The 18,481-nt window shown below is 40.0% G+C and overlaps 1 protein-coding gene across 12 annotated transcripts in view; it reads right to left on the minus strand.

Moving 5' to 3' along the window:
• Window positions 1-18,481, minus strand: part of Nrx-1 (Neurexin 1) — a 559,574-nt gene that overhangs the window by 446,364 nt on the left and 94,729 nt on the right. For all 12 annotated transcript variants that reach the window (XM_065223155.1, XM_065223149.1, XM_065223152.1 and 9 more), the window contains one exon: window positions 15,829-15,962. In XM_065223155.1, the coding sequence (XP_065079227.1) occupies window positions 15,829-15,962 (134 nt within the window). The remainder of the gene's footprint in view (window positions 1-15,828; window positions 15,963-18,481) is intronic.

The raw sequence follows: 18,481 nt of genomic DNA on the forward strand, positions 1-18,481 counted from the left end.
TTCCGAGTTTTCCGGATGGCAGGTTATACGCAAAACAGAGCTCTGAAAAATCTTCCATTCCGAGTGGCAGTCGAGCGAGAAACGTGAAAAAATTCCAATAAAGTGGTTGAAATGAAGTGCAATCCGCTGAGGTTGGTGGATTTTACAAGGCGTGGATGAATGGAGAGAAGTTTGCAATGTCGGGGATTTGTTTGCTACAAGCCCATCATCCTGCAGGATTGGCCAGGGATGCCAGATAGTTATGATTATTGTATGTACACTGAAGTGAACAAACTTAAGAATTTCATAAGGCTCGACTTATGAAAGATTGCCGTTTCTTTGCTTCAGTGTATGGATTGTCTTTTATTGTCTGTATCAGGAACAGGGCTGCCAGTTTTGACGACATGTCTAAATTTTGAAGACACTTGACATTCTGTAAAGCCTTTTATATTCCGCAGACATTTTGAAGACATTCCATGTTTTATGAAGACTTTTGAAGGCATAAGAATATACAGTCAGGAATCCTTATTGCCGGGGTAACGGGGGCGTGAATAAGGAACCGCGAATAAGGATACCCACAGCTTATGGGATTTTCACTAATGGGGGCTGTAGTGGATTATCTCATTTGTTTTAATACATAAAGCTATACTATCTTCGACAAAGTTGCTGTACTGGGTTAGACCAACAAGCCTGTGCCATTGGATTCGAGATTGAGAACTACGCCGCTAGAGGCGCTTCACTTTTATGTTACTTATGACGGGCGCTATAATATATGGATCAAATTTCCAACATAGAATATTTCGTGATCCTGGCCATAGAGAAAGTTACTGTCTTCAGCAAAGTTGTTCAGGTGACCAAGTCCTTTCGGATGATGTTCATATTAGTTCAGAACACGCTCACTACGCGGCGCTAGTGTGCATGTGCAATTCCTATATAAACTGTATCTCGAGAGCCTGGCCATATAGAAAGTTGCTGTTTTCAGCAAAGTTGGGCAGGTGATCAAGTACTTTTGGATGGTGGCCATATTAGTTCAGAACTCTCTCACTACGCAGCGCTAGTGTGCATGTGCAATTCCTATATAAACTGTATCTCGAGAGCCTGGCCATATAGAAAGTTGCTGTTGTGCAGGTGAGCAAGTCCTTTCGGATGATGTTCATATTAGTTCAGAACACGCTCACTACGCGGCGCTAGTGTGCAAGTGAATTTCCTGTATAAGCTGTATCTCGAGAACCTGGCCATATAGAAGGTTACTGTCTTGAGAAAAGTTGTGCAGGTGATCAAGTCCTTTCGGATGATGGTCATATTAGTTCAAAACACGCTCACTACGTGGCGCTAGTGAGCAAGTAAATTTCCTGTATAAGCTGTATCTCGAGAACCTGGCCATATAGAAGGTTACTGTCTTCAGCAAAGTTGTTCAGATGACTAAGTCCTTTCGGATGATTGTCATATTATTTCAGAACTCTCACACTACGCGGCGCTACACGTACACGTACACATGAACTTCCTTAATATGTTATGTCTCCAAAGCTTGTCCATATAAGATGTTGTGCAATGTGAGAACAGGAACCGGAAAAGGGATGACGTGTAGAGGCCGGAAATCAATGTCAGATGCCATTTTGGAATCCAAGATGGTGGCCATCGGTTCAAGAAAAACTGTCAAATACCCTACAATATGGATATTTTTGGAATGGGGACGACGTGTAGAGGCCGGAAATCGATGCCAGACGTAATCGTATGGTCGTAAATCGTATGAGCCATCCGCCTCATCATTCACTGCCTCGTGAGAGTCTTAATGATTGGGAAGTAAACAAGTCACTGACAGCAGAGCACTCAGTCAACACGTTTATTCTTCCATGATGGTACCCAATCCTTTCTTTGAATGCTTGAGCGTATATTTTCTATGGAAAAATGCCACAATTACAATGCAGTGCGAGCGAATGCAAGCGGTGTGATTCGCCTGTTTGTGAGTGACCAAATAGCATTTTTGGCTCTTTCATTGCCTCTTCTTCTACTGTTGGGTACAAACAGTTTGGATAGAGAAATGAATTGAATAGTGTAAAGCTTTCACACTCCTAAGCAGTCAATACTGTTACACTCTGATCAGAAAAATCAGCAGAATCGTACATTTTCAGAATCTATTGTTTAGAGACAATACTAAAATGATCAGAGGAACAGTAGTCATTCGATGGCTCAAAAGAGTTGAAGCAATACAACGTTTTTGCTGCACTAAAAAGACTGAAAGAGCCGTAAAACCCTTTAATCAATCGAAGATCAGAAAGCCATGTGGCCAATTTCTGATTTCAACAAAAAATAGTCAAATGACAAATGGCAAATGACGTAACAATTTTTTTTTAAATTCATGGACAGTTCTTGAGAGACCATGCCAACTAATCAACGAGACAATGGTCTCCCGATATCCTCAGCACAGGTTCCCGAAGCACCAGTGAAATTGGGAAATGTTTCTTATCAACAGAAAACGATTTTACAGCATGTGATTTTTTTTATGAAAAATACTTAACACGATTTCAAAAAGGTCCGGGCACCAATCGTCATCCGATGGCCCCGGAACAGATTCCGAAACCCTCCAGGGGAAGCGTCCAATTTCTGATTTCATCTGAAAACAGTCATGACAAGTCGATCAGATGCAACCCTCTTCAATTTGCAGAATTCTTAGCGATGTTCAATTATTCACATTTGAGCTAAAATTCCGCCCTTGTTGAATCTCGCAAAATTTTTCAAAATGACGTATTCGGGGTCCAGCGGTTTTAGCAAGCGTGTACGGTTCATTCAATATATTAAAAAAAATTGCTTCTAGCGAGAAAAAAATAGTGGCTGTAGTAAATCATTATATCAGCGATTTTGTCGAGAGGTACACCAATATTGGGTCATCTTTTTTGCCAGTGTGCCACTTGTGTGCCGCTGGTGTGCCAATTGTGCCGGTCATGACACCTGGAATATTTTGGTTTGAAATCGCAAGGATAAATTGGATTGAGAATGATTTGGGAAGTGGCGGGTGTGCTATTTTTGTTTGTGTTCATAGGATAATAAAAGTCCTGTATTTTTGGGTATTATAATGTCCTCAAAGGTAGACCAGAAACCTAGCCTTTCGTGATGTGTAAAACAACAGTCTATCAGCGGCCAGAACAAGTGGGGAACATTGTAGGAGACCGACTATAGAGGATGATGAATAGACTTCTGTAGTTTGTTTTGTGTGAGTTGCAGTATTATTTGAATTAAGGGCAGGGTTCCTTCCATTTATTTTGGCTAAAAAATATTTTATGACATTATGGAGTAATGAGATATTATAATGATATTTTGTATGTGTAAGTAACAAGACAAGTTTGTAAAGTTTGTGTTTGACACATAAAACTTGCAAATGTAGCTTTGACAGAGTCACAATGAGTGGTTTTGTGATTACCTTTTCGCGAAGAATGAAGAGCGAAGAGTGGGTGAAATAAATGACAAAATCGCTTATTGCGACTCTCATGTAGCAAAATTGGCAGCTATTATATGTCAAACACAAACTTTACAATATTTTCTTGTTGCTTACACAAACAAAATATTATCATAATACCTTATCATTCCATAATTTAATAAAGCATTTTTTTAGCTGAAATGAATGAAGGAACCCTGATTAAGGGTACTAATGGGGTCTGCTTAACTTCCTCTTGAGCTCACTCTAGAACCTACATTTCTGACTTCCTCTGGTATATTCAATTAGAGGATGTTCCTGAATATACAGTAAAACAGCACGTAATGTTGGGAACAACTTCAATGACAGTTGTTCAGCAGTGCTCCCATTTTATTTACAACAATCCAATGCCTACGAGATTGTCCCGAAGGTGTGCCGAAGGTATTCCGAAGATGTGCCGATGGATGTGCCCAAGCTGTGCCGAATCTAATTTCGTTACAATGTGCTGAGTCACTTACCCCTTGGATTTTGTCAAATTATCTTAACAAAAAATAGTAGAAATTCTCATTACTGATCATTACCAAACGTATCCCACGACAATTTAATGTTCACTGCGTGCTTATGATCATTTCTTCTATTATGTTGTATATTTTTATTTTTATATACCTTCACAGCAAAAAATTAATTTTAATATTACTTCCAAGAGGATGCACTTCAATTATGTCGAAAATCTCATGTAATTATTATGGATACAAAATTAAACAAATGCAGTAAAAGCAGCGTAATGTCAGATCATGCACTGTACTAATGATAATTTTGTCCTTTTTGGCAAGTAATATTACACCATATTTTTGAAACGATTGAAGTGCATCCACTTTGATGTGATATGCAAATTAATTTTTTGCTGTGTTTCGTGGACCTTTCATAGGATCGTAATGTTTGTTTACTTTGCACGATAGGTAGCCGGTTTGACAGTTCAATTGGGAGACTTGGCTTCACTCTTGGCGTGATTCATTATACACCGACTCTAGATTAGACTATCCAATGTGGCTCGGGTCGAAAGTTCAAAATTGTGCGTCATTTGTTTTCATCCTTCCCCCGCTCACAAAGGTTTTAAGTTTCGGGAAGGCTTCTTAAGACGGCTTACCGATAACTACCGATAAAAGTTTTGAGAAGCTACCGATAATGAAAAAAAAAAAATAATCTGGCCACCCTGAGTGTGATCGAATCGCTAGTTGTTAAAACGCGCGAACAAACGACTCGGCCACTTTGATCCAGACCAGTGTTGTGAACGGCGGCAAGTTAGATGAACTCCCGATCGAACTGACTCTACAGCAGGAACAACTGTCTACTCAAAAACCATCATCGTAGTAGTTTATGGACGGCCCCTTTGAGTATTCACAGATTGATTAAAATAAAATATTTGAACATGTTCCTCAACGGTCAAACGAAATGTAATAAGATTTTCGGGAAATATTTCCAGTTGATATGTGATTCGTCAAGTGACAGTACCTCCATCCAATTCCTCATGCCAAAACGCGAAGTTTGATATGTCGGACGGCGACATTGAATGATAGACGAGAAATGGCCACCGGTGCAATCCGTTCCGGATTTTTCACCGGTGAAATGTTCCGGCAGCTGTATCTCGCTCAATATGCCATGAATCGCATTGCTTTCTTCGACAAAGCTCTTCAGTTCAGCTTGCTGTTGCCTCCTGTCATGCTGAAATCTACGTAAAAGTGGCGAAAGAACCCAATCCAACAATTTTCCCTATCACCCCCGCACACAAATGCTCTGAATTATTCCTCTGACTAAGCGGCATCGCCCGTCGACGTCAAGGGCCCCACTTTCCAAGCAGAATAAAATGTAAATTATTCATGGGACAGTCAACTAGCTGGAAAGAAAAACACTGCGTGCAGAAAAAATCGAGTTCTAAAGGACAAACTCACAGACTCCTGCTCCTCCGTCGGACGACGGTCTTCGAATCAATTTCACTCTCGATTGTTACCAGCAGACGGCAAGCGAATGGAATTATTTCTTTGACTTGACAAGTAGCGCACAGTCGGTGCAGACGAGACGACGATGAGGACGACGTCGACGGTGGCGACAGTTGCTGATGATGGCAACTTTTATTTGGATGGAAAATCATGCTCCGGGGTGTTGAGAGCTGGAGGGTCATGGAATTTAATCAAGTGGAAAGCCATGAATCGTTTGGCTAGGGAGAAACATTGATTTTACATAGGTTGGAAAGGTTGCAATTTTGAGGATTAAAGAGATATGGTTGGAAATTTTCGGATCCAAAGTCGGAAGGGTTGACTCAAAGAACAGAAAATTGTGTGATAACTAGCTCATACGGTTCAGTGAAATTAATGCCTTTGTCGAAATTGAGACTGGGTGGGAAAAGGGTACGATCAACGTTTGAGTGTAGGATGAGCGAGATTTTTCGGTTGCACGGAGACTCAATCTGGAAAAGGATACCACTTAGCTTCGACTGAAACCGGAGCTCGATTTTGCTGTCGACGTTTTTATTTTCCAGGTCGAGTGGGAGCGGAGGTGGGTTGCTTTTGCATGCAAAAACAACTTTGAATCGAGCTTCTCAACCTCCGTGACAACAGAAGGAACGACTCTGCCAGTGACAGAGCGTGAGAGGATTGCTAAAAGGATGTGGGGTACAATCAGGACAAAAACACCTATCCGCAAATGTTTGGCTGTGGATGGCAGTGTTGGAAAATTCACTCCAATCTCAACCTTTGACCGCAAAGAACGACGCAAATTGAGGTGATGTCGAATAACTCCGGGAGACGTTCCGGGCACTAACATTGCAAGCCGTGCAAATAGGCCAACTGGCAACACTGTCAGGATTTTTTTTATCTCACCCGATCCCATCGCAGTATGTTATTGTACCAAGCTCATTCATTTTCGTTTCCCCTTGCCACCAGCTCCGGTGGTGACCTCCACCGGAAATCTACGAACGCACGGAAGCGGCACGTAAATGATATTGTTCTAAATTACGAAGAAATTGTCGTTCAGCGTCGGCAACGGCGCCCGTGCAGGTTCAGCCGGGCATAAATCGACAAACTAATTAAAACTCACTTTGCTCCCACGTGGCAGGTAGACCCTTTTCTTCCCTGCCGGCGGCGAAAAAAGAATTTTCTTATGTAACAAATTACGTTAGTCCTCCTACTGGACGGAAACGAACCTGTGAAGGGATTCCGCCCGGTTCATAATTCTAGTTAATCACATTTCTTGTGATTGTGTAGATGGTGGCGGTGGTGGGACGGTCCGATATCACAGCTTAGAGTGAGAGAAAGTGAAACACTTCATGGACTCAGTGGCCGAAATATCCGAACATCGTGGAAATGGTCATGGAAATGCCGACCACAATCTAGCTATTAATAAACTTAATCCGCCGGAATGATGTTTGATGGAGGGGGCTTCAAGTGGGAGGATTCTCCTTGCTGATGGACTGCAGGAAGTTCGTTCGGAGAGTTGAAATTTGGCGGTGGGCGGTAATTTGTTCAATCGATTATTATTCTTTGGGTGGGCGAATTTGAATGATCCGGGAAATGTCGTTTGAAACATGATTTTTTGAAGCTTGAATTCTTATTCAATTGCATTCAGAACGTAGAGAACGTTTGCCGAAGAGACCGTTCTATAATTCGTTGAACCAATCGAGATATCGGTGACGGAACATTTCACCGAAAATCAATCCAGAACGGGTTATCCGGGTGGTCAAATCCTTGATAGCTTCGAACGTAGCCGTTTTTTGTGTCATTTTTTTTGTAATTTCCAGCGTAATCGAATGCCGATAGAGTTAGAGAGGGGAATCACTTTCAAGTAGAAGACCTTCCTCAGGGATATTCATTAAATACTTCTGATCTTCCCCTTGGAGTCAAACGAAGTTCTAACTTCTCCTCGATTTTTCCAGAACTTGATTCGTCTTTCCACGTAGGTCGTTGAACTACTACTTGACATTATTCTAAATCACTTCCTGAGCTTCTGAGCTAATGCTCTGGATGACCTCTGCATATTCGTCAAACTTCTTTTAGAAGACCACCTGAACCACCTGGCGATCGCTGAACTTGAACCAGCTAGTCGAACTGCTGGCGAACCAACGAGTCCTATGGAAAACACAAGGAAAACGAATGAGCCGTCTGTGACTTCTAAAAGCTTCGTCAGAACTCGATAGATCCAAAATGTAGCACAAGTCTTCTTTGACCGATAGAGATGAACTTCATTAAAATTTCAGAAATTTCTAGGTCATTTTCCTAGCGGTTTGAGAATATATGATCGGAGAACTTCCAGAGTAGTTTGAGGAGGAATAAAACTTCCTTTGCGTATCGTCTGCAGCTACTCCGGAAGGCTCCTGAACTTCTCCTAGAAGGTCTCCAAATCACTCCTGGACACACCTTCCAACGAAAGATCTCCAAATTTCATCAAGAAATCATCTGAAGTTCTCATCACGGACCAAGAAGATCGTAGAACTTTTGACAGACCTCTGAACTTATCCTGGAAGGCATCTGACCTAATGATCTGGACGACCCCTGGATGTTCGTTAAACATCATCCTAATGACCCACAAAATAACCACTCCCTGGAAGACATTGGAAACAATTGTGGATATGATCTATTGATGCTGTTCATTTTGGAAACTTGTCATACAATTCATTCTAGAAGTGAACTTCTTCACATTTCAGGAACTTCCTGGCTATCTTACTAGCGCTTTGATAAGATATGTTTGAAGAACTTCCAAGGCGACTTGAAGAGGAGTATCCTTTGAACTTCCTCTGGAAGGCTCCTGCCCAAGTAACACTGCAAGCTTTATAGTGATTTTAAAGCATGCCACAAGGTCTACAGAACCCTCATAAAACCAAATTGTTACTTGAGTGAACTTCTCCTAGAAAGTCTCCAAAATGTTAAAGCTCTGAAAGACCTAATTTGACGTTTAAAACTTGCCACAAAAGTTCTCCAAATTTCCTTAAGAATTCATCTGAAGTTCTCCAAGATCTTATCAAACCTTCAATCAAGGAAAAGATCATGGAACTTCCCCAAACAAACTGTGGATACCCTAAATGATTGTAGGACAAAACGTCAAAGGATAAAAGGTCGAAATGGACAAAAGGTCGAATGAATAAAAGGTCGAAGCACAAAACGAAGAATGGACAAAAGATCGAAGGTCAAAAAGGTTGAAATGGACAAAAGGTTGAAGCACAAAACGACGAATGGATAAAAAGGTTGAAATGGACAAAAGGTCGAATGAACAAATGATCGAATTGACTAAATGTCAAATTTCATTTATGAGGACAAAAGGTTCAAAGTCGAACAGACAAAACGTCGAATGAACAAAAGGTCGTATGAAATTAAAACAGGACATAAGGTCGAATGCTCAAAATGTTGAACGGGCAAAAAGCCGAAATGCACAAAAAATCGAAATGGACAAAAGGCCGAATAGACAAAAAGTCAAATGGACTAAACTTCGAATGAAAAAAAGGCCGAATGAAATTTAAAGAGACAAAAGGTCGAATTGATAAAAGGCCAAATTAAATTTATAAGGACAAAAGATTAAACGGACAAAAAGTCGAAATCGATAAAAGATCGAATGGACAAACATTAAGATGGACAAAACATATACATAATAAACAAAATGTCGAATGAAATAAAAAAGGACAAATGGTCGAATGCTCAAAAACTCGAATGGACAAAAGGTCGAATTAAATTTATAAGGATAAAACGTTGAACAGGCAAAATGTTGAAATGTACAAAAGCTCGAATGGACAAAAAGTAGAATGAACTAAACGTCGGATGGATAAATGGTCAAATCGAATTAAATCCGGAAAAATGGTCGAATGCTTCAAAAGTCGAATGGAAAAAAGGTTAATTTGCAATAGACAGATGTTCGAATGGACAAAAAGTTGAAATGGACAAAAAGTCGAATGGACGAAATGTTTACTGAATTAAAGATCAAATGAAATTAAAACGGGACAAAAGGTCGAATGGACACATTGTCGAATATACAAAAGGTCGAATAGACAAAAGTTCGAATTTAAAATGGTTGAAAAGACAAAAGGTTGAATAGAAAAAAAACATCAAATTTATTGTATAAGGACAAAAGGTTGAACGTATAAAAAGTCGCTATAGACAAATGGTCGAATGGGAAAAATTTCTAATGGACAAAAGTTGGATGAACAAAGCGTCGAATGAAATTAAATGGACAAAAGGTTGAATTCTCAAAAGGTTGAGTGGACAAAAAGTTAAATAAAATGTTTAAGGACAAAAGATTGAATGGACAAAAAGTCGAATAAATACAAAAAGTCAAATGGGCAAAAAGTCGAAATGGATAAAAAGTCGAATGGGCAAAACGTCAAATGGACAAAATTTCGAATGGACAAACCTTCGAATGGACAAAGCGTTGTATGTACAAAATTTCAAATGAAATTAACTGAACGAAAGGTGGAGAGTACAAAAGGTCGAATGGGCAAAATGTCAAATTAAATTTATATGGAAAAAAGGTTCAACGGCAAAAAGTCTCAAAAGACAAAAGGTCGAATGGACAAACAGACGCAATACACAAACGGTCGCATGGAAACAAATTCGAAAGGACAAAACGTTGAATGGTCCAAAGGTCGAATTAAGTTAAAACGAGCCAAAAGGTCGAATAATTACAAGGACGAATGGACAAAGGCTGAAAATAACGTTATAAGTACCAAAGGTTTATTGGACCAAAAGTGGAAAAAGACAAATGGTCAAATTAACAAAAAGCCTAAAGGGACAAATAGTCGAATTAAATTAAATTACAGTAAATGAGACAAATGATCGGATGCTCAAAAGGTCGAATGGAGAAAAGATCGAATTAAATTTAAGGAACAAAAAGCTTAACGGACAAAAAATTTTACAGACTAAAAGTCAAAATGGACAAAAGGTCGAATAGACAAAAAGCCGAATGGACAAAACGTCGAATGAATAAAAGATCCGATGAAATTTAAACGGGACAAAAGGTAGAATGCTTCAAATGTCAGATGAACAAAAGGACGAATTAAATTCAAAAGGATAAAAACGGGCAAAAAGTCTAAATCGACAAAAGGTATAATCGCCAAAAAGTCGTAATAGGAAAATCATCAAATGGACACATAGTCGAGTGCTCAAAACGTCGAATAAACAAAAGGGATTTACATTAAAATAGACAAAAGGTTGAATGTTCAAAATGTTCGAGTGGACAAAAGGTTGTATTAAATTTGTAAGGACAAAAGGTTGAATGGACTTACAACCGACATTTGCAGAAGGTCGAATGTTCAAAAAATTGAAATGGACAAAAGTTGGAATGGATAAATAGTCGAAAGGAAAAATTGCCGAACGGTCAGAAGGTTGAATGAAAATTAAACGGGACAAAAGTTCCAATGATCAAAAAGTCAAATGGAAAAAAAGGTCGAAATAAATTTATAAGGACATAAGGTTGAACCAACAAAAATCTAAAAAGTAGAATGGACAAAATGTCGGAATGGACAAAACTTCGGTCGATTGAAATTAAAGGGAACAAAAGTCAAAAAGTTGGAATTGACAAAAAGGTCGAGTAGACTAAAAGTCTAAATGGACAAAAGGTCAAAAGGACAACAAGTTAAATGGACAAACCGTCGAATGAACCAAAGGTCGAATCAAATTTAAAGGGACAAACGGTCGAATGTTCAAAAGGTCGAACTAAAAGTATAAGGAAAAATGATGGAACGGACAAACAGTCGAAATAGATAAAAATGTCGAATGGACAAAATGATGAGTTACATTAAAGGGACAAAAAGGTTGAATTCTCAAAAAGTCGAATGGAATAAAGATCAAAATAAAATTATAAGAACGAAATGTTGAATTAGACAAAATAGTTGAATGGACAAAAAGGCGGAATGGATAAAAAGTCAAATGAATAAAAATTCGAAAGGACCCACTGTTGAATGAACAGAAGCTCAAATTATATTGAAACGGGACAAAAGGTCAAATGAACCAAGGGTTGAATGGACAAGAGGTCGAATGGACAAAAGATCAAATTAAATTTATAAGGGCAAAAGGTCAAATGGACAAAATGTCTTAATAGACAAAAGGTCGAATGGGCAAACAGTCCAATGGACAAAATATCGAATCGGGTTAATCAAATTAAAGGGACAGGAGGTCGAATTCCTAGAATGTCGAATGAACAAATGGTCAAATTAAATTTATAAGGGCACAAGGTTGAACGGACAAAAAGTCGAAGTAGACAAAATGGTCGTATGGACAAAACGGCGAATTGGACTCAAGGTCGAATTAAATAATACCGGAACAAAAGGTCAACACATCAAAAGGTCTAATTTTTTTTCAATTATTATAGTACCTTTAACGCTCTTGGGTCATTCGTGACTTGTCCGGAGGTGAAATTTGAACTCGTGATTTTGGCGTGAGAGGTATGGATACTACTACGCCGGGGTCACCCCACTAGGTCTAATTAAATTTGTAAGAACAAAAGGTTGCATAGACATAAGGTTGTCCATTCGAATGTACAAAACGTTGAATGTACAAAAGGTCGAATTAAATTACAAGGGATTAAAGGTGGAATGCTCAAAAGGTCGAATCTACGAAAGGTTGAATTAATTTTTTAAATGGAAAAAAGTCGACATGGACAAAAGGTTGAATGGTCAAAAAGTCGAATTAAAAAAAATGGTCGAATGAAATTTATAAGAAAAATGGTCACATGCTCAAATGGTTGAAATGAACAAATAGTCAAATAACTTTTAGTGGATCAAAGAAAAAAAAAAATCAGAATGAAAATATGTTATGTAAATTAAGTAAACCAAGCTTTGGCTTTGAGTAGCCTAACTGAAAGAATCGAAAGTTCTTTCTCCCACTTTAAGTTAAATCCTTCTTTAAAATAGGAAGTTCTTTGGTCGATAAAAGTTATTGAACAACCTAGCTGAAAATGTTCAAAAGTTATTTCTCAACCTTGAAGTTGACTCCTTCTTGGTAACATGAGCAGTTCTTTGACAGATAAAAGCTATTGATTACTCCAGCTGAAAATGCTTGGAAGATATTTCTTGAACTTAATTCTTTCAACTCTTGTTGAAATATGAGCAGTTCTTTAGAAGCTAAAGCTACTAATCACTTCAACATAAATTGCACAAAAGTTCTTTCAACCTTGCGTCCATTTCGACCTTTTGTAAATTTCAACCTTTTGATCATTCGACCTTTTGTCGTTACAAATTTAATTTGACATTTTGTCCCTATACATTTCATTCGGCCTTTTGTCCATACGACCTTTTATCCATTCGACCTTTTTCCCACTCGACCTTTTGTCGTAGATTCGAGATTCTTTGACCTCATGCATTGGATGGCTTGTTGGACCTTTTGTCCTTCGACTTCTTATCCATTCGATCTTTTATCCATTCGACCTTTTTTCCTTTCGATTTTTTGTCCATCGACCTTCTGTCCTTCGACATTTTGTCCTTAGACCTTTTGTCCTTCAACCTTTTGTCCTTCAACCTTTTGTCCATCAACCTTTTGTCCTTCAACCTTTTGTCCTTCAACCTTTTGTCCTTCATCCTTTTGTCCTTCAACCTTTTGTCCTTCGACCTTTTATCCTTCGACCTTACAAAAGGTTGAATGAAATGAATAGGGGCAAGAGGTCGCATGGACAATAGTAAGATTGAAGTCCCAGGATTCTCAAAAGCTTCCAGAGTACCAGAGTTTCGAAATATGCTGAAGCTTAAAAGGTTCATGCAGTGCTGTATATTTCTATTCTGGTATTCCGAACCTGTTGTATTTCAAAGAGTTCACAGAGTTTCGGGACTTCCGGAAACTCTTGAAAGCCTTACAGTTTCGAGAGCAAGAATGTCTTTCACGTTTCGAAAGTTTTTGATTTCATCGGTGAATTGGAATGTTTCCAGCAGTCCTCAGAAGCTTCAGATGGGTAGTTCAAATCAGGAAATAGAAAGTTCCTGTCTTCGATTGAGTGGTACAGGTAGCTAGGGCATTTAGGTTAGTTGAAAATCCATTCATTAGTGTCAATGTGAGCTTCCAGTTTGTGCTATATCTCGAGAATCTGACCATCTGGGACGTTGCTGTCTTGGGAAATGTTGTTCTGATAACCAATTCTTTCAACATGGTGGTCACAGGTAAGTTCTCAGACCTTTTAGAGAGCGCCTGTCAAATTGGAATAGGACTCTGGTGAGCATGCTTGGCATACACAGTTTTGCTCACGAACTGCTCATTTGCCAATAACTTTGCACAGAGTTGACGAAACATAGTTCTGTTTGAAGCAGTCGATAGAATAGAGTTTGAGCTTTTTTATAGATATGTAAAAAAAGGAGATTTTAATTCTAGTAATAAACTGTATTTGATTTTGCGTTGCAAAAATGAAGCGAGAACTGCTCGCTGCACATCTCGTACTTTAAGTATAAAAACTCATTGGTGTTGATTCAAATGATAAAATTTACCTACTCTTTGCATGTCTACAGTAAACTATGATCCTAATCTATCAATTACTTTGAAGAAAACTAAATTTCAACAACTGAGTGAAAAGTTATTAACAAATTAGCAGTTGGTGTGTACAACTGTGCATGTCAAGCATGCTGGAGATGAGATATTTGTTTAAGTAGACTGAAATATCCACGTCCAATTTAAATCGTGTTCGATGTTAGCAACTCGATTCCACCGAAAGCAAAGAGCTGAAATTATCTCTGAAACATAGAATTTCAAGTACAATGATCTGTCCATGGCCACCCAGCCAAGGTAATTACTCAGCACCCGTCATGCCGACATAATCCAGATGTCGTGCACTGTTTTTTTTTCTCGCACCCGACTCCCATCAGCAGCTGCCGTATCTGATTCTGACTCGAAAAAGAACGAAAGGATAAAACAGACTTTGTTCATCACCACACACAGCAGGTGGATCAGCCACCCCTCCCCAGTCAGTCCATGCATGCACCCAAGACTTGACCCAAATTCGTTCCGCTCAACGTCGTCATTCGTTTCAAGAGCGAGCCGGTTGTTGCCAGAAGGTTGGCAAAAAGCATTCTCACTAATTAAAAGTGATACGGCAATGGAAGCACGTTATTCAATTTAGGGTCGAAAAGATAGCTACGACGACGATGGAAACTTTGGTTGAGATTCTAGCAAAATTGCGAATGTGAGACAGATGTCACCTGCCTGTCTCTCGCTCTATTTACCCGACTGCACTCTGTGAATTGGTAGGCATGTTGGTGTTTATTATGTGAAGAGCTCCTACTCAAGCTCATGGATTTGAAAAAAAAAATACTTCTTTACAGCGCAAACCCACCGAGATACAGCCTGTGGAATATTTCACCGGTAAAAAATCCGGAACGGATTGCACCGGTGGCCAATTCCCGGTTGGCACCGAAGCCTACCGTGCGACACATCAAACTACTTGTTTTCTGAAGAAGAATACAATGGAATCAATATCGTTTGAAAATACCCCTTCAAACCAGGCCAATTTCCCGGAAAACCAATTTCTAGCACGTCTATTTTCGGTGTCCTCAGAATCTCGGTCTGCGCGTCTGCAGCTGCACCACCACCGGCAGAGAGCATAAAAACATTTCCAAATGGAAAAAGTTTATTCCGAACAACCGAGCGAAATTTATCTGACAGCTCCCCGTTTTCTCCAACCCACCGACCTAGCCGGAAAAATTCCGAATTCGGGAGGAAGCTCGTTTCGCACCGTTCCTTTTGCGGATTCCTTTCCGGAGTGCTGGTGTGCTACGGGGGTTTAAACCGGAGGTGGAATTAAGTTCACGACTGAATCCACTTCGCTTTCCCGCATCTGCCTCTGTCTGTAGCTTTTATATCACTCTGTGGCCCGGTGGAACCGAAAAGCCAAAACAGGATAAAGTTTTATATTAAATGTTTTTAATTATGGAAAAGCATTTCTACCACGGACTGATGGCGGTGAGGGCGGCGGTTCTTCATTCCGGATTCACTTAACAAATCTTATCCCGTTGAATAGTTATGCAATATTATTAAATGGATACGGCGTGGTTCGAGGTCGGGCTTTACTAATTAACCACTTCAATTGAGCAGTTAAAATGACGTTTAATACCACTCGAACTTTGAAATAAAACAGTATTTTGAGATTTTTTCTTCTAGAACCACGAGAACAGTAGCCAACATTTGTGCGTTTCATAAAAAATAGAAATTAGTTGGCCCAGTTTTATGAAATCGCTGGTAGAAAGTCACGCCAAAACTGCGGTCAACTGGCCATGCGGCCTAAATCAAGTTCAAATTAATTATTTCCAAATTTTTCAACGTAGTCATGCAGGACAGCGTTGAGACTAATATCCTGTGAATGAAATTTCTAGTTTAATAACAATGCCAATGAGAGGACCACTAGTGCCAAACTTGTACACTTTCCTTACTTCTTGGATGAAGTTAAATAAAATATCTAGTGTTGAGATTTTGACTATTGGTACTTACCACTTGGGCATGCCACCGACAAACACGTCCGAGTTGGTGGCGAACTTCCCAAACAGGAATTCCTTCCCTCGGGAGGTCCGGCTCTGGGACACGCCATCGACGGTCAGGGTGGAGTGCTCGTCGTTGCGGAGGACCTGAAAGAAGGTTAACAAGAAAACAACAATGATTAGATAATTGCGATTGTATTCTTTCCGTATAGGCCTGTACCGAGATCGGAGCGAAGTGAAAATCTCATACAAAATTTTACATTTTTCACCTGCGTGAAAAAGGAAATTCGCAAATATATCACTTCGCTTGGAAGTGTAAACATATGGGTACGTTCCAGCGAAATCGAATTTTGTGGATCACATCTTTTTTGCTTACGTTTACTTTTTTCCAGTCTAGGTCAGGCGCATAGGCAACATGTTATATCCAACCCCCTGCAATGCGATCCAGTTCTTGAAACTACCGAAAACATCATGATCCATAACATATTTAAGCTCCAACCATGTAATATTAAATGTGGCAAGGTGACAACAAATGTAATGCCTTCAAAACCATTCTTACTTTCCCGTAATGGACAATTGAAAAATGATTTAGTTGTTTTCGAATTGACGAGTACAATTTGCGTGAATCATGCTTTACTATCACGTTATCTAGGAAACTCCATCTATTTTCTCCAACGCGGCGTGACATGTACCAATCTTAATCATAGAGGAAAAGGAGGAGCTGTCAAATTAGCACCAGAGCACCAGAGAAATTTTGCTTCACTCAAGGGGGACGACTCTATCTACGATACAGAAAAGATTGTGTTTTGCTGTGGTTAGCTGCACGCACGCTGAGTAGATAGAAGGAAGATTTATGTTGATTTTGAAGATTTCCTGCAAAAAGATGAGCACGATGCAAGTAGATGCGAGAAATGAAAGATGATTTTTCGAAGATTGATTCGCTAGTGTGAGATTTCTTGAGCATCTAGAATTGAGATTTAAATGTGTCGCCCCCCTCGGCTTCACTCGAGTTGTTCGCAGATGACAGGATTATTTGTTTGTTTGTTTGTTTATTTATCATCTGGCAGTGTAAGGGGTAGCCCCTTTTAAAATACTACCTCCGTGTTGTAAAATGTTTTGTACATAACATCGTATGTCGTCAGTTATATAATTCAAACACTAACCTATGTCTAACCTTTATCGACAATTCCAAAACTTGAGGCAGCCCCTCTTAATATTTGCATCTGAAGTCGAACGTTTAATCGTAGAAGGCAGCATATTCCAATTTACCACACCTCTGACGAACATTGTGCTTGCGTAACCTGACGTGCTGTTCGGTGGAAGGATCAAATTTTGCGGTCGACGGCTTTGAAACGGGATCAACTTCTGGAAGAGCGCTGGTGGGGAACACGTCTTGGCAAGTTTCCACAAAAAGACATAAGATCGGTATGCATACAAATTCTGCAACGAGCAACCGATCAAGTTTGGCTGGAGATGACTCACTCTTGCGTACTGGTCAAGCCTATAGACGAAACGGACACAGCTATTAAGTGCAACTCGTAACCTGCCCATGGAGTTTGCGCTGGGGTTTACATGCAGAAGATCTCCAAACAGAAAATGCGGCAGTATTAGAGCTTTGAACATCTTAAGCCGAACATTCGAGGGTGCGGCAGAAGCTGTACTATAGAGCGTGCGCAGACAAGCGTAGATTTTTCCGCATTGCTGATTAATTAGTCCATCCCACTCCAAGTCAGCTTGAAACACGAAACCAAGATTTACAGCTCTGTCGGTCCATTCAAAGGATTGTCCTTTCATGCGAGGGGGGCGACACATCTAAATCTCAAGTTTAGATGCTCAACAAATCTCACACTAGCGAATCAATCTTCAAACAATCTTCTTTCATTTGTAGCATCTACTTGCATCGCTCATCAAGTTTTTGCAGGAAATCTTCCGAATCGTCATCAATCTTCTTTCTATCTACTCAGCGTGCACGCAGGTAGCTACAGCAAAACACAATCTGTTTTGCATCGTAGATAGAGTCGTCCCCCTCGCTTTCATGGAGATAACAGGCAGCGGATCAGTGTGAACAGAGTTACGACGGCGTCCCTTAACGAAAATTGCCTTGCTTTTCGACTGGTTCACAAAAAGCTCGTTACGATCAGACCATTCAGCAACTCTCTCAAGGTCTTCGTTCACCATTCTTATTAGCTCACGAACACACGGGCCAAACCGTCTTATATATAGTTGAACGTCGTCAGCATAGAATTGATCGTCACCCATTTTCTGCTTGAACGTCAAGCAGTACAGTTCGGTCTTTGCTCGCTCTGTCGAGTTGTTCTAAAGTTTCTAGTTTGTTCCAAACATTCGCAGTTTAATCGCGTCGTCAGTAGTGTCGGTCGCTTCGTGTAATGGGAAGACAGCGCTCCCGGAGCAGGCTCCGAGAGAAAACGGAGAAGAAGAACAGCGGTGAGGGTAGCTTGAGTGTACCTATTTCGAATAGGTACGCTACTCTTCCCACCGATGTAGGGAATCCCACCTCAGCCATGGTGAAGCGGTCTAAGAAGAGGAAGAAAAATCAAGGAAAGTCCTATGGTGCGAGTGGACGGGACGATGCCACCGCGACGAACGTCAGCGTCATTGGTGATTTCGGCGACGCCGTCGACAACGAAACTGCTGCCAGCCCGAGT

Source organism: Ochlerotatus camptorhynchus, unplaced genomic scaffold (assembly GCF_037179485.1).
Source record: "Ochlerotatus camptorhynchus isolate MF236.1 unplaced genomic scaffold, CSIRO-AGI_Acam_v1.1 ptg000185l, whole genome shotgun sequence".
Classification (NCBI taxonomy): Eukaryota; Metazoa; Arthropoda; class Insecta; order Diptera; family Culicidae; genus Ochlerotatus; species Ochlerotatus camptorhynchus.